This window comes from Limanda limanda, chromosome 3 (assembly GCF_963576545.1).
Source record: "Limanda limanda chromosome 3, fLimLim1.1, whole genome shotgun sequence".
Taxonomy (NCBI): domain Eukaryota; kingdom Metazoa; phylum Chordata; class Actinopteri; order Pleuronectiformes; family Pleuronectidae; genus Limanda; species Limanda limanda.
The window spans coordinates 12,275,025-12,291,221 of record NC_083638.1 but is presented as its reverse complement, the minus strand read 5'-3'; the positions used below and the strand labels follow the sequence as shown (position 1 = coordinate 12,291,221).

At 39.9% G+C, this 16,197-nt stretch overlaps 1 protein-coding gene across 1 annotated transcript; it reads left to right on the top strand.

Moving 5' to 3' along the window:
• Window positions 1-608: 608 nt before the first annotated feature.
• On the top strand, window positions 609-13,944 carry pepd (peptidase D). The gene is made up of 15 exons (XM_061067619.1): window positions 609-646; window positions 2,317-2,500; window positions 3,175-3,302; window positions 4,010-4,073; window positions 5,156-5,203; window positions 6,289-6,350; window positions 6,721-6,765; window positions 7,828-7,903; window positions 8,816-8,862; window positions 9,393-9,461; window positions 9,994-10,071; window positions 11,232-11,380; window positions 11,734-11,918; window positions 12,546-12,737; window positions 12,818-13,944. Exons 1-15 carry the CDS (start codon window positions 630-632, stop codon window positions 12,944-12,946), a joined length of 1,473 nt encoding a protein of 490 aa, XP_060923602.1. The 5' UTR covers window positions 609-629; the 3' UTR covers window positions 12,947-13,944.
• The last annotated feature ends 2,253 nt before the right edge of the window (window positions 13,945-16,197 follow it).

Sequence of the window (16,197 nt, the reverse complement as noted above, 5' to 3'; positions counted from 1 at the left end):
AATAAAGTTCTAATGAGGATTACAGTTGTATGAAATTATAATGTTCAAATGCTGAATCAAAAATCTGATTTTCCATGTCACGCCACAGGACAGCATCTGTGTTACGAAAGTTATTTAGCTCTAAATACTAATATACTAGTTTTTTTTCATATTTAAACCTAATATTAATAAAGTCATTATATACAATATAATGCCAAGGCAGTTATTACCTGCACCAGATATTTCTGGTTTATTTTGTTAATATGTAAGTTTAATGCTTCACCTATGTTACGGTCACACCGCAGGACATTTTGCGTATTCACCTTAAAATATAATCAAAACATAAGAGATATTTCATACAAAATCATAAGTTTAAAACAAGTACCATAATATACATCACATCCATGTGTTGTTTAAGTGGTTAAATGCATCTAAATAAACATTCACACTTAGTTACAGAAAAATCATGCGACATGTCATCCACCCATATACAGTCTATGGTCCGTTTACAATACTACTTCTCGTTTGAAGTTGATATTTCCCATGTTGCGTAAACGCAGCACGACGCCCCGTCAGCTGATCAGCGTCACCGGATGAACAAAACCCACGTCAGTTCTGTCGTCACGTGACAGACCGGACCCGGAATCGCCATGGCTGCAGCTGCACAGTGAGTTCCCTCCTCTGACTCCACTCGCTTCCGCTGCTACACATCATGTAGTTGTTAAAGTCTGATTCGAGTCGTTTCACATTTCTTCTGTCAGAGCACATCAACATGAACATGTGACCGACAGATCCACAGATAGATCGGTAATAGATACTTTATTGATCCAGAGGGAAATGTGGGTAATTTACAGATTTAAACTCGCCTGGTAATAACAGAGCTGTCAGTCACATGGACCGTGAAACTTTTACTTTGTTAGACCAAATGGAACCAGCTCTCAGTTAAATTTTTGATTGCTCAAACATTTTGTTTACCTAATTTCCTATTTTTAAACTGGTGTATGAACCTGAAGCTGCTGGAAATGTGATATTTAAAGAATTTAATTACGGAGAATATCAATATCCATATTAGACTCCTGGACCACTGTGATGTGTCTTATTTATTTTTAATTAATTAGATATATTTATGTATATATTTGGTTTTGACACTGGTTATAATGCCCATGCCTTCACTTTAGAAAGTGTAATATTGTGTTAAGTATTTAGAGTCTCATCAGAACATCATTTACGTTCTTGCCATCACAACACACTGATCTTTAGGTTAAATTGCATCATATTCTGATGTGATTAATGGTTAAAAAATATCAGCAGACATAAGGCAACCTCTGTCAGATATGTGCTTTTCTCGGGTTGCAGAGATTGGAGCTCATAGGGCCACAAATCACAGTGTTATGCAATCCAGCCCAACAGCAGAGACAAACATTAACCTAGTTTTATAGAGACCTCACTGACACGCCTCCTCACTGTGGCTCATCCACACAGTGGATGATACAGAAACTCATGATGCATGCAATACTGTGAGGTTATGGATTAACCTTTGACACGATGGATCAGATATGATGTCTTTTTTTATCTTATCAATCAAAGCACAACTAGATACTTAGATTTATAACCAACAGCTCTCAGTCCAAGGCTGATCGTTCTGTCCCCATGTCTGAAGTCAGTCTGAAGGCCGAGCTGTGCCAGGGCTCAAACCTACCGACCAAATCCTGAGGAGTTACTCCAGATGGAACTAGTAATACAATGCCAGTTATCACTGCAGGCCCTATGATATTGATGAGGAGGATTTTTATTGTGTAGAGAGAGAAAGTATTTTCTACAGTGATGATTTTTAGGTTGTATTTGACATATAAGTATATAAGTACCTTTGGCTTATCTCTATAATCTCTTTGTTGGGGTCAGTGTCCACATCATTTGACTCAATCGAATGAAATAATTTACAATCAAACAAGGTTAAACCTTCTTTTTTTTTCTAACCAAACCATGACAATGTTTTTCTCCATCATGATTGGATTTAGCTCCTGGTTTATTAACTCATTTGGAATAACTAAATAACCAAGATGTCAGTTCTTCAACTGATATTTTTTTAATATTACATCAGAGGGGGGGAAAAAAATCCAGAAATGTCACTTTTGCGTTCAGCTAATACTCGCAGTGGCCATCACATGAACTTGCTTTAAAGTGAAACAGTCCCCTTGTTATAACTATCCAGTTGTCCATTTCTCTGACTTTTTAGTCTACTTCACAGTTAACGCGAGCTATGGCATAAATCCTAATATAGACCCAAAGCCCAGTCTCTCTAATGCCACCCAATTCCCTGTCTCCCTGTCCTCTCAGACCTATCTTCTGGCTGGGTAAGGAAACCCTGAGGGTGTCTGCTGCCCTTTTTGCAGAGAACCGACGAGGACTGTGCAGAGGGCTGAGAGCCAAAGAGGGACTGGTGCCAAAGTCAGTGGTGGTGCTGCAGGGTGGAGAGCAGACCCAGAGGTACTGCACCGACACAGACGTCCTTTTCAGACAGGTAGGTTGTCTTTGACTGTTGACAATATTGAAAACTAAGGCTGAGGTGTGGGGGCAAGGTCTTGTAATTAATATTCCATCCATGAACCGTGTTGGTCCCAAGCCACTGAATAAGTGAATCAATTTCCCATCTGCCTGTCCTGGTGTTTATGTGTACTTTTGATCTTTGATGCTTATTGTGATATCTTAACTTTCCTGTGTTTTCTGAAGTAGCCTGTCTTATGAGGGTGTACCCTGTCTGGGAATTCTTCATGTGTTTCTATGGTGGTGGTGGTTGTTCCTGGGGTGGGGGTTTGTCTTTTTGAACATGAACACAGTACTCTATCATCCACAATTGATGCACAGTGAGGGGAGGTGTATCTGCCTGAATGCTTGTCACTCTCACATGCGCAGCTGAAGCAGGATCTACCGATCTTGTGCCCAAGTCTGCCTGGAGACTAGTGATTGTAAAATCAAAATAACTTTATCAGTAACAAAAATGTATATAATAAAGCAGCCAACTGCACTGTTTCATTGTCAGACAGTACTAAGGCAAAGCTCTAATTTCCTCTCCGTCAAAAGTCTTAGCGAGCCACCCTACAGAGGAAGCAGTTATTTCCTGACCAGAATAAGCTGACACCCTGCTTTTCTTTATCTGGCTATTATAATTTCCAACTGCTGGTTCCCCTTCTGCAGGAGTCCTTCTTCCACTGGGCCTTTGGAGTAACTGAGGCTGACTGTTACGGAGCCATCGATGTGGACTCGGGGAAATCCATCCTCTTCGTTCCCAAACTGCCTGACAGCTATGCCACCTGGATGGGAGAGTAAGTCCCACCAATCCTCACAGAGCTGTGTACATGGCCAGCTATCCTCACCAGCAACAGCAGAGCTGGGAGCTCGACAGGGTTGATCTGTGGAGTCATTTGCTCCACAGTTCAGTCTCATCTAAAATGAAGCCAAAATTATTTTAATGAATTTGTCTTGACTACACTAACTGCAGTTTTTAGAACACACACAGGGCTCAAATCAACTAAGTGATAACTATTTTAGATTTACTTATTGCTTGATTCGGAAATGATACATCATCTTGCAAAATGCCCAAAGTTCTATTAAAAGAAGTTACTTGATCAGCACTTTAATGTACTGAGTTCATCATTAGTTTTACTTTCTCCTAGGGCTGGCAAACAAAAAATATCAATAATTATTGCAATTTTATTGTCATATCGATATGTTGCGTATGCATTGTGCAACCTCAGTAAGGCTGTATAACACATAAATGATCTACCTCAGATTTGTAAAACGTTTTGCTATTTTTCATTAAGAAGATTCAAATTTAAAGCATAAAGAATTTCATTTTGTGACATTTATTGTGATAATTATCAATATCCACATGTACATTTTTATCTTGATATAATGTTTGGCTATATGGCCCAGCCTTGATTTCTCCCAAACACATATATTCTGTTAATATTCCCTAAACTGCAACATAAATATAATTTATTCAACTATTCTTTTTTGTATCTGTTGACAGGATCTATACTAAAGAGCACTTCAAGGAGAAGTACGCTGTTGATGAGGTCCAATACACCCCTGATGTAAGTCACTCAGTGTTTGTGTGCGTCTCTTTGTGAGTGTGTGACCTTTGTCATGTGCAGTAACTGAACCTTGATGCAATGTCACCGAGCTATGAAGTTATAGGAAATGACATCAGTGACTTCACAGACTTTTTTAAAGGTGAAAGTCGTCTTCTCTTATCAAAGAAAAAGATCAGTGGCTGCAAAAACATTGGACCTGCATCGTTTTTATTTGCTCAACTGAACCTGTAATTCAAAAGGATTAAAGTAGAGATGAGCATTGATTGATTATATGTTTTGGACATTGCGATGTAAAAGCTCTGGGGGGACGTTCATAACATGTTCGAGTTGCTGAGCTCACCCAAAGCATGTGCACCTCCACACTGAAAATGTATTTGTTGGAACAATTCATCAATAATTGCTTATGCTGAGAGTTTTGGAAACAGTTGTGTATAGAGGTGTTGACAGCAGATTCCTAGGGGAGCCATATTGGAGGCTTGACAGCTCTGGAACTATTATGGAAACTTGCATGTTAACAAATCAAAGCAATATATTCAGATTATAATATCATAGCATCTACTGGCAAACTAATCACTTCTATATTTACACTATGACCTTTTGATGACTCATCCATTCATATTTTTACATTTCTTCACCTACCTGAGGTGTTAGATGTGCTAATTGATCACCGGTTGAGATGGAGTTAACAGATCCTGTATCTCTATGACAACATCTTCAGGAAAGAATTTGTTCAGCAAGTCGAATATGATCTCAAATTACTGACTTACAGAATCACAGCAAAACTTTAGATATTAAAATTATGATTTAGGTGCTTTGCTTTACATTTAGAAAGAAGCCAGTTTGAATCAATCCAAACAATCCTCCAGGATCACTACGGTGTCTTTTGTCAGAAATCTTGACATTTAGGCTTTTAGCAGAGGAGTCGGCGTGCTGCAGAGATCCAGAGAGACCACCTCTCCACAATGGCGCCTGCCAGAGTGACCTTTATTCTGAGAGAAGAAAAGGGATGATGATGTTTGTTTTTTCTGCTGCTCTACTGTGGATGTCAGTCTACTAATCACTTCTTCCCTGCTTCCCTTCAGATTGCTGATGTCCTGTCCAAGCTGACACCAGCAGTGCTCCTAACACTGGTATGCATCACTCATTCTTACCTGATTACACCTAGTGATATAATATTGGTAATAACTTTGATATAGCACCTTTCAAGGTCTCCGAGGGCAATTCACAGAGTTGGGAAAACGAGTAGACCCACACCTGAGGAGAGCAGGTTTCAGGATGGAGTATATAAATAATTTAAGGTCAGACAGGCACTGGGGGCTCAAGGCATGGAGGAATTTATTGGTGAGGAGGGTTTTGTAAAGGATGCGGGACTTAATTGTGTTTGGTGTTGAAATAAAGCTGTGTGTCATCAGCACAGAAGTGGAAGTTTGGACCAGGGTGGTGTATGCAGATGGTGAAGAATCCAAGCACACAGACCTGGGGTACCCCATTGAGGATTTGGTGGACTTTTAGACTACAGTGGTAACAAACTGTTTTCTGTTGGAGAGTTCCGAGTAAAACAAGTAGAAGGCAGCACCATTGAGAACAAGATATCTGGATACACAGTTGAGGAGACCGCTGCAGGAGACTGTGTGTGGAGTGGAGAGGTCTCTAATGTGACCAGAATCAGCAGCGATGAGGAGGTCATTGATGATGAGGGCACTTTGTGCTGTAGTGGGTTCTGAAGGTGGATTGAAAGGGTTAATAGAGCTCATGTCTGGAGCTGATGGAATTGGGCATCTACAGCTCCTTCCAGGATTTTTGGGAGGAAAGGAAAGTTAGATACATTTAGTAGAAATCAGATGACTAATCACAAAATCAACTAATCGAGTGAGTTGTGTGAGTATTTTAAATAATCGTCTTTAGGAATGGAAGCCTGTGATAAAAGCTTCAGTTTAATGTCCTTCACTCCATCTCATCTTACTTTATTTTAACAGCCAGCTTAATTATTCATCATATCAACAAAACAGAATTCTTCCAGTCTAATAGTTTAGTGTTTGATAGCGACAAAAAATCTGCTATTGATCAGCTGCTAAAGATGCAATGTGATAATTCATGCGAACTTCTCTTTCCAAAACAGAGTAGATGATCATCATGAATTTAAACCAGCCTCGTGCTCTCTTTCTCTGTTTAAATGCAGTTGGTGGTGATTTTGTTTGCTTTTCTTTCCATGCAGCGAGGAAAGAATACAGATAGTGGGAGCACCTGCCGTGAAGCCTCCTTTGATGGAATTAGTGGGTATGTTTATTTGGCATCAATTTGCATGAACTTCATTGTACTTTCTTTTACTGTGTGTGGGGGGTAGCAAGGATACAGAAGACTCTTATGCACACTGCTGCAGATTAACCTATTTCTGAACACACTAATGTAATTAAGCTGACTTTGTTTGTGAGTAATCAATTCATGTGATGATACAGTTGTCCTTCGCACTAGTCTTTCTTCTTTTGTCTTTGAACTGAATATATTTCATTATTTTATTCCCTCTACACTCTGACCTTTGCTGTTTTGAAAAGTCTCTGTTCTTATTATCAAAGTGAAATAACCATTAGCATCAGATTACTTTATATATCTTTAATTATACTGTTTCTTGTCACATTTTTTTAATCAGGTTCGAAGTGAACAACACTCTCTTACACCCAATCATTGTGGAATGGTAAGTAATTAGAATTTCTTTTATAATTTTATTGACCAAGACATATTTTTCAGTCAGATTCTGATTGAATAAACAAGCCTCTGTTATTACAGCTGCCGTGTCAGGTTATTGCGTGCGTGCGTGTGTGTTTGTGTGTGACTGTGCGCGTGTGTGTGTGTAATAAGAAACTGGGGCTTTTTTCCCTCTCAGAGTCAGAGGTCGGTCTACACAGCTGTAATGGACTTCGTGCTTACCTGGTCGTCCTTGGCATTAGAGTTTGCAGCCTCTAGATGAATTGACATTTTCTGAAATGAGGAGTAATGCTGTTCAGGCACACCTCCTGAGGAGAAGGACTTGATTGAACCCCTTCACCCCCTCTTCTCTCCACAGCTCGCATGGTTCTCTTTCTTTTTTTTAATGGGCTATTTTTTCTTTTACTATCATTAGGGTTACTATTGGTTACCGCTGCCTTGTGTTAATTACTTGCTTCTATTGTTGTAGAAATCCTTTATACCCTTTAGTTTGTTCTTAATTACTAGTCATACAAGGTGCAGCTACCGTTTTTCTAACCCAAATAAATCAAATGGTCTTAGACCAGAGATTAATAAATATCTACATGTGTTAATTTGTAATAATACGCATTTCTTTGGGTGCATCTCTAGAATTGTAAACGTAGATCATGAGACTATCAACTGGATAAAAATCTCAGTCCAGGAAATACTGAAAAATATTTCAAAGCTACTTTATTAACAATGGACATTACAGGAATTTCAAAAAATGTCTTCAGCAATGTCCAATTCATTATTTTGCCCAGAGGTGTAAATGTGAGTGTGGATGTTTGATTGTCTCTGTGTGTCAGCCCTGTGATGGGTGTACTCCGCCTCTCGCCAAATGTCAACTGGGATTGGCTCCAGCCTCCCTGTGACCCTTACAGGATAAGTGGTCTAGAATCTAGACTCTAGAATCTAGAGTCTAGATCATGGATGGAAGTTCTTCAGCCACCACAGTACAGATTCTGCATTCCTTGAGCTTAATGTGACAGTTGAATGAATTCTGACTTCATGTTTTCCTCTGTTTCTGCAGCCGTCTCATTAAGAACGATATGGAGCTGGAGGTCCTGCGCTACACCAACAGGATTTCCAGTGAAGCCCACAAAATGGTGAGAATCCTTGTTTTTTAGACAGGACACTCACATTAGTATATTTTAATCTTAGAACAATAGAAAGATGAAAACAAAGAAATGTAAAGTTCAGAGCTTGAAATTAAAAACCTTCGGCATCAAAGTGTAACTAGCGGCTCATTGAGTTTAGAGCATCAGGATCCTCTGAGGCTTTAAACTGTGTAAATGCTATTGATTTTAACTTCATCCTGTAGCTTAGAGCCCAGCGGTTAACACAGATAGCCTTTGACCAATAAGCTGTAACATTAAAGCTTTATTTTTCCTGGGCACAGGATTTAACTTTATTACCATGAATAACCTTCAGGGGTGGAGCAGCAGTTCACCTCAGAGTTTTATGTCCCTGAAATCACTCAATATTGTTTCCCTCTGTTATTTTGCTAATTCTACTGATCACCAGTTTGATCAGATGTGTTATATGTTTTTACCCAAAAGTCCCCAAAGTCTCTAACTTTGGTAGTTTTTCAGATATGACGTGATGTGTTATCTCTAATCAGCATCTGCTTGCAGGCGCCCTCACTGACATTTGAACTCTTTATACCCATTTTGCATAAATGCTGCAGATTATGTTTGAGGATTAATCCACATTTGTTAATGTTGTTTTATAACTGAAGATGATACGGAAGTGAAACAGCATCAAATAAACAGGGACAGAAAGATACCAGAAAACGAATTAGGTTATAACAAAGCTTCACCTTCTTAGACTGCATTAATGCAAATACTATCCTATATAAAGTTCAAGTGAACAGCAAGTAATCAACATTGCAAACTGTTTTACAGAGGGTTTATCATTTTGAGCCACTGTACCGCCCGGTCCACACAGGAGCACTTAGATCAGTAAATTATTTATCCAGTAGTTCGGTAACCACATATATCAACATGTTTTCACTGTAGATCATGAAGAATGTGAAACCTGGACAGAAAGAATATGAAATGGAGAGGTAAGTGGCATTTTATCACAGTCCCAAACTAACAGCCGTATCAGGTGTCTATTGTGCTTTAATATGGGCAATAGGTATATAACAAAAACAAAAGACTCATTGAGCAGAGAATACAATTTCAGGGCTCTTATCAATCAATCAAATTTTATTCGGATAGCCCATATTGACAAATCACAATTTGTCTCATGGGGCTTTAACAACGTGTGACAGCCTCTGCCCTCAACCCTCAACAAGAGTGAGGAAAAACTACTAAAAATCCCTTTTAACAGGGTAAAAAGAAGCTAGAAGCCTCAGAGAGAGCCACATGTGAGGGATCCCTCTCCCAGGACAGACAGACGTGCAATGTGCTGGAACAAAATCTAATTGATCCATCCTGATTAAGAAGTTTATATGATGATAAAAATTGTGTTACATTAAAAGAATAATGGCATTTGATGTGCTTGACTGTGTGATGATTTAAAATGAGTGCAGAATGAATTATTTAACAGCGGCTGAAAATGTAAAGCTGTCTTTTTGTTTATTTTTTACAGCCTGTTCCAGCACTACTGCTACACCAAAGGAGGGATGCGTCACACCTCCTACACCTGTATCTGTGGAACGTATGTGCTTTTTACCAACTTTATGTCTGACCTACTTTAGTTCCCACTGGAATACCAGGCGGATAAAGGTTAGATGTTGACAGTATCACATTCTGTATGGCACTTACAAAGCCTTGAACACAATCAGAGTTTAGGATGCAGAGGAAGCAGCAGTGTGTAACCCTGCCGACCAGAAGAAATGTATGCTTGTTAAAACAACACATCCCTTATCTCTCTGTTGTTTGGTTACAGCCAGCGAGCAGCATCACTATGGATGAAGAATTTAGAGACGTTGCTAATCACGCTCTGACCTTTTGTATTGAAGGCCATGTGTAATGAGCATCTCAGAGAGATTAGTGGTCGAGTATGCAAACTACTTCCCTGTACGAATTAATAGCTTGAAGGAGGATAATGTCCTGAAATACACCCTTCAAATAATTTACAGCTTCTATGAAAACAATTTTACATTCAACACAATTACCACCGTGTAGTGTAGATGTGGTTATATGTAACCTATGTCTTTTTAAATCAAGCATTGTGTGTTCCACCCCAGGGGCAATAATTCCTCCGTTCTCCACTATGGCCATGCTGGGGCTCCCAATGACAAGTTAATCATGGATGGAGACATGTGGTGAGTAGCTTCCTGATTTTTCTTTTACTTTCATCAGTTTGTAGATCATTGGTTACATAAAGATACCCAAGATTCTATGAATCCCATCTAAGAGCTCTCACTATTGTTTTTTTTCAAGCCATAATCAGGTCCACATCTACCGGACGTAATACCTGAGTAATCTGATATCTGCCCACAAAAAAGACGCCCCATTATTTATTTTCTCTGAGCCTGGCCCCACAACATCTGGGCAAGAATGGGATTCAGCTTCTATTTTCTCTCTGGTGGACCCTCCAGTGAGGCGAGCCAGTTCTATTTGAGCTGCACACTGGTCGAGCAGTTGCTAAGGAGATGACTTGAACACAAGGAGATGGAAGACTAGGTCGACATCTGCCAAAAAGGTCAACCCAGGGAGCAGAAGGGCCGTCAGGCAGGGCTCCAGGAAAGGAACAGAAGGAAAACAAGGCTCTGTGTCAGCTTGCAGCCTGGTGATAGGGACATTGTGGGTGACTGGTGCCTTGAGCTTTCCAGGACCAGACACTGTCCTGCTGACCACTGTCAGTTTAGCCCAGCAGTGCCCTGAAGGCTGACAGGTTACTGGTAGGCAGGAGTGGCAATGGAACAACAGCCCCATTAACACTCCATCTCTTCCAGTGAAAAGAGAGAATATCTGGGAGAGGAGCCAGCATTGGAGGCTGAGTCAGAGGACTCTTGCCATGGATAGCTTTCACCCTCCAGACTGGGAAGGGGGTGTTCAAAGCCGTCACCTCTACCCAGCTAGCATCATTATCTGCCCCCCAGCTGATTTTCTGCCATGGAAAAACTCAATTGGGGGCACATGGCCCGAATGGTGGGAGCCATGCCAGTGCGTTCTAGGGCAAGGCATAGTGAGCGGGGAGATCATAATTAATAATGTAGCCAGCATGTTAGCAGGGGCAGAGGTGGACACCACCAGCAGAATGTCTTCAGGAAACATCTTTTATCTTTGCTCTGATTAGAATGAAAGAAAGTCTTTTGTACTCTGGCATTGTAACTGTTCTGCTAAAGTTGTAATCGTCAGTGGTGTGGTCTCTGGATATTATTTACACTTTATACATACTAAAAAACATTTTAGACACAAACCAAGAGTACTTCTGAAATTAATATCAAATAAAATTTATCTGATAATTTCTCCCCTGCAGTTTGTTTGACATGGGTGGAGAGTACTACTGCTACTCATCAGACATCACTTGCTCCTTCCCAGCCAACGGCAAGTTCACTCCAGACCAGAGGGCTATCTACGAGGCCGTCCTCAAGGCCTCCAAAACCGTCATGGCTGCCATCAAACCAGGTTATCATCTGTTTTCAGTTAAACACATTAATAACCAACAAAAAAGTGTTGAGAAGTTGACATGAATCTTTTGCCCTGATACAGTAATTACTACTAGCGCAGAGTAAACTGCAAATGCTTAAGATAAATTTCATCTTTTTGTTTTTGGTCATATAGTAACCACTGTGGTGGTATTTGACTTGATTAATTACTCAGTTGTTTTCAGTACAGCTTAACTTTTATTTGCATCTACCAAGTATCTATTTAGATTCATAGCTATATTTTGAAAACCTTTGGGCTTGAAATATCAACTCACGTACTTTATGATTAAACACATTTATGTTCTTTATTAACCAAGCTATTTGTTGTTGAAGGTGTAAAGTGGACTGACATGCACCGTCTGGCTGACCGGGTTCACTTGGAGGAGCTGGTGAAGATTGGCATCCTGAATGGCAGTGTGGAGGACATGATGAAGGTCTTCCTCGGCTCCGTCTTCATGCCCCACGGACTGGGACACCTGCTGGGCATTGATGTGCACGACGTTGGAGGCTACCCTGTGGTGAGGATGGAAGATACTTGACAATTTCCACACATAACAACCATCCAGTGGAATCAGGAAAAAACAGACTCCTGTTTCTCCTTTATTCATGTGTCATCAATAAAATAGTTCTCGATACAGAAGTGAGCGAAGAACAGAGAGAGGCCAAGCTGTAGCAACTGATACAGGTTGAGGGAGAGGGGAAGTCTGAACACAGATGTTGTCAGGTTTTATTCTCTCACGCACCTCTGTCAAGTAGACAGTTCACCCACAGTAGCTCCAGTGAATCTGCTGATTGACCAACTGCAGAAAGTATCAGTGTATGAAGTACCTTGTGAGACAATGCATTGCTAAAGATGAAAAGTGCTCAGTCATCTTCTGGAGATGCATGACAAACAATAGATAATTTACCTAAAATCCCAGTATGAACTTGTATTTGCTTCTTCTCTTTATCTCTGTGTAAAGGTTTGAAGCAATGATCCTAAAGTCTAAGCTAAAAACGCATGGTTTCCTGGAGCTATGCCTGTGCTCCTCAGTCCATCCAGAATGCAAATACTGATGTATAAATACTAGGCTCAATACTGTTTAACAGTCAGGTATTTCCTATATCTATCTAGCTTGGGTGTAACAAATTGTTCTGCCTCTCAGGGGGTTGAGCGCATCGATGAGCCTGGACTGAGGAGTCTTCGAATGGGCCGTCTGGTGCAGGAGAGGATGGTCCTCACCGTGGAGCCCGGCATATACTTCATCAACCACCTGCTGGACCAGGCCCTGGCCAACGCCACCCAGAGCTGCTTCATCAACAACGAAGTGCTGGCTCGCTTCAGAGGCTTTGGAGGGGTCAGTCTGCCACCACAGATTTATTTGGTTGTGTAATTCTAACATGTTTAACTAAACTATTGTGTCACTATTGTGTGCAGGTTCGCATTGAGGATGACATAGCAGTGACAGCAACTGGTATGGAGCTGCTGACCTGCGTCCCTCGCACTGTGGAGGAGATCGAGGCTTTCATGGCCGACCCTGAAAAAAGCTTCAGCCCTGTTGTCTGAAGTGAATGGCTCTGAATGACATCTCTCATAACATCTGAGCTGAACAAGGAAACAAGTTATTACTCTCATATCTGACTTGCATAACAAACACAATCAAGCTTATAATTAAAGGTGCTATATGTAAGTATTTTGGTTAAAACAGTAGAAAATGAAGTGCAATTATCAACAGAATTTGAAGAAATGTTTGATATTATGTGGAAAGACCTTTTGTGTATAATGTTGTCACAAAATATTCCCACCTAGCCCCAGCCCATTCTATTTGACATAATCAATACACATCAAGAGGTGATAGCAAAGCCAGACATGTTATAAGAACGTATAAAAATAAGTAATGAAACCTGGATAGAAGTGAAAGGGTTAGGGTTAGGGTTAGGGTTAGGGTTAGCATTAAATATATGAGAAACATATCAAGCCAATTGTGTTGTTACACTTACACAAGCAAAACCTTGTGCATCCATTGTGTAACATATAAGGGAAAAATAAATTCAGCCCTTTAGATGCAAATTCAAAAACTTACATGTAGCCCTTTAAGAAGTAAAATCAACACATGACAAGATTTCTAACAAGCAAAAACATTAACTTTCATTTTGTATGTTTCTAATGTGAATTTTTCAATAGTCACTTTAAGGCAGTGGTAGGAACCTTTTTCCTATCAAGGGCCATTTCAGTTTTTATAACATCCTTTGCAGCCCGGCTAAATAGTTGATTAATAGCAGTCTGACCTCTTCATGAGAGGCTTTAACTGCTGCTCTTTGGCAAGTCCTCTGATGTCAGATGGTAGTGATTATGCTACTCACGCTTATACTTAGCCAGAACAAATCCTCACCTTCAGAAGTGTCATGTTTAGCTTTTCCTCCTCGGGTAGATAATCTCTACCCAGAAACGGAGTTGATTTCTCTGCGTCAAAGGAAAATAACGTCTTTTTAAAATAATTCTTACTGTGTGTTTCTTTGTAAACCTTGATTTGACCTGTCAAATTAAACATTTCAATTTGCAAATGTGTGCAGCAGATTATTTGATAAAACTCATACAAACTACCACTACTACTGGACCCCTCACAATTTCCATTTACGTCTTTAGCTGTTATTAGTTTTATTATATTGGCTAACACAGACTTCTTCAACAGCAAAGTGGAGATATGAGCTACGTTCATTTATATACAAATGTTTATTTCAACTTTGACTGAGTCAAACTGCAGGGGTGAAGCATAAAAAGACTGTCAGGTGGGAAACCGTGTGAGTAAGTTCACAACAATTCATTTTGGGCCAACATAATATGTGCACTACAATTTCTAATAGAGAAAAACGGAACACATATTCTCTTGCCGAATTGCGTCATATTAAGAATTATTTCAACACAATGTATGATTGTGTCATAGCAGCACAACACGATGTGGAAAAAACTGATAAGCTCTTATGTTTTAAAAACCTATTTGAGCTCTGTAGCGATATGACGGATATAAGTTATATCTGAGGATTGTTTTATGAAAACATGCAAGGTGATGGGTTAAGATGTGGGGAAGGGAAGTCACATGTGAAATAGGTGTGGAGCAGAGCAACAATAATAGATGGAATAACATTCTTTATTTCCATCTGTGTTATTGAGAAGCAGGTACGGGAATACTATTAAAATATCAAGGGCCACCACATTGCCACCACGGTGAAAATAATATGAATCTGAGGGATAAAACCTATGACCTATAAAAGGATTACTACTTTTACTCTCACAAACTTCAGAATTGAACTGTTGAAATGTTCTTTGTTAGACATGCTGAGTTTGGTGCCTGTATATAAAAAAAGAGTTGCCAGAGGAAGGAGAACAAGTAAATTGTATCCTCTTTGGGAGAACGAACCACAGGAGATAACGGTCAAGATATCAGATTGGAACAAACAGCAAAGACCCCTCCACCGTATTGTACCATCCATTAGTGTCACTCCCTCCTGTGTTAACTCATATCTACACTGTCAGAGTAACAGAGAGCATCATTTGCAGGTACAGCACCAACCCCATACTCCACTTTACTGTGTCTTCACTGATACACCTGCAAACTCAGTGAAGGAGGCAGAAATCACAGAGCCATAGAACACTGTGAGGTTAGAGTTTAGTCTTTAGTGGAGTGTGGACTGAATCAGATGTGTTTTGTGTCTTATCAGTAAAACCACAGGCCAGAGACCAAGATTTATAAGCAAGATGTCCGGATTACAAGGTGGTCAATCTGAGGACTTCATGCTTTCTTAGTCAGGCTTAGTCAGGCTTTCACACCTCGTAAAGCTCAAGGATAACTTCACATGCTACATACACACAATGTGTCTTCTGTCAGGGCCAAGTAGGCAGATGATTCTCATTCATTTGCACACATGTTTAACATATTTGCATGTAAACCTCGAAATATTTTTCACAGCGGATTCAATAGAATTTCTTTGAAGAGAAAAAGTCAATAATTTAAAAGCAAGAAATCTTTGGCCAAAAGTGAGAGAACACATCATGAAATCACTGAAATGCCAATTTAAACAGAACTACAATAATCACATGAGCACTGTATTTGATGTAGGACATCTGCAGGAGGAGTCAGGACGGATTAGGGACATGAGACACATGGTCGTCTACAATGTCCTTTTCAGTTCAACAAGTCAGAAAATGTTCAACTCATGTTAGTTACAGTGCAGCTCCTGTATATTTTGTGATAGTCATTTTTATTTCCTCTGTCACTAATAATAATGTCTTTGCCAATAGATCTGATTTGAGTAAATAACTATCCCATAACCTCTAGTCCTGCCTGAGCCGACCAAACTTCCATCCTTCATAGGATATCTGAAGATTCTCATTTATCAAGGTTACAGTATCTTCAGGAGATGCACAAGTGTATCTGGGCAACTTGACACAAAACACAAGCATGTCCACTTCCCTTTGGTCAGTGCAAACAGTGAAACAACCGGACACTAAGGACAAAGTGGTGGAGTTGCAGGGAGTAGAGTAGGAGCAGAACTTATTTTCAGGCAGCTCGGGCTAGAGTTGATTCTGGCTGACTCTCATTACATTGGAATGTACTTAATGTATTTTATCCTATATGTAAGTCAAGTGCTATAATAACTAGAATGGCCCATGAATCGGCTCATGAAGCCATATTTAAATTCACTAGATTTCCATTTTTATTCAGATCTTCATACACTCAAATGTCTGATTTATTACCTGACAAATTCTTTCCTGACAAGTACCACATCCTTCTACTTCCGTCGACTAGTTTGGTTTTA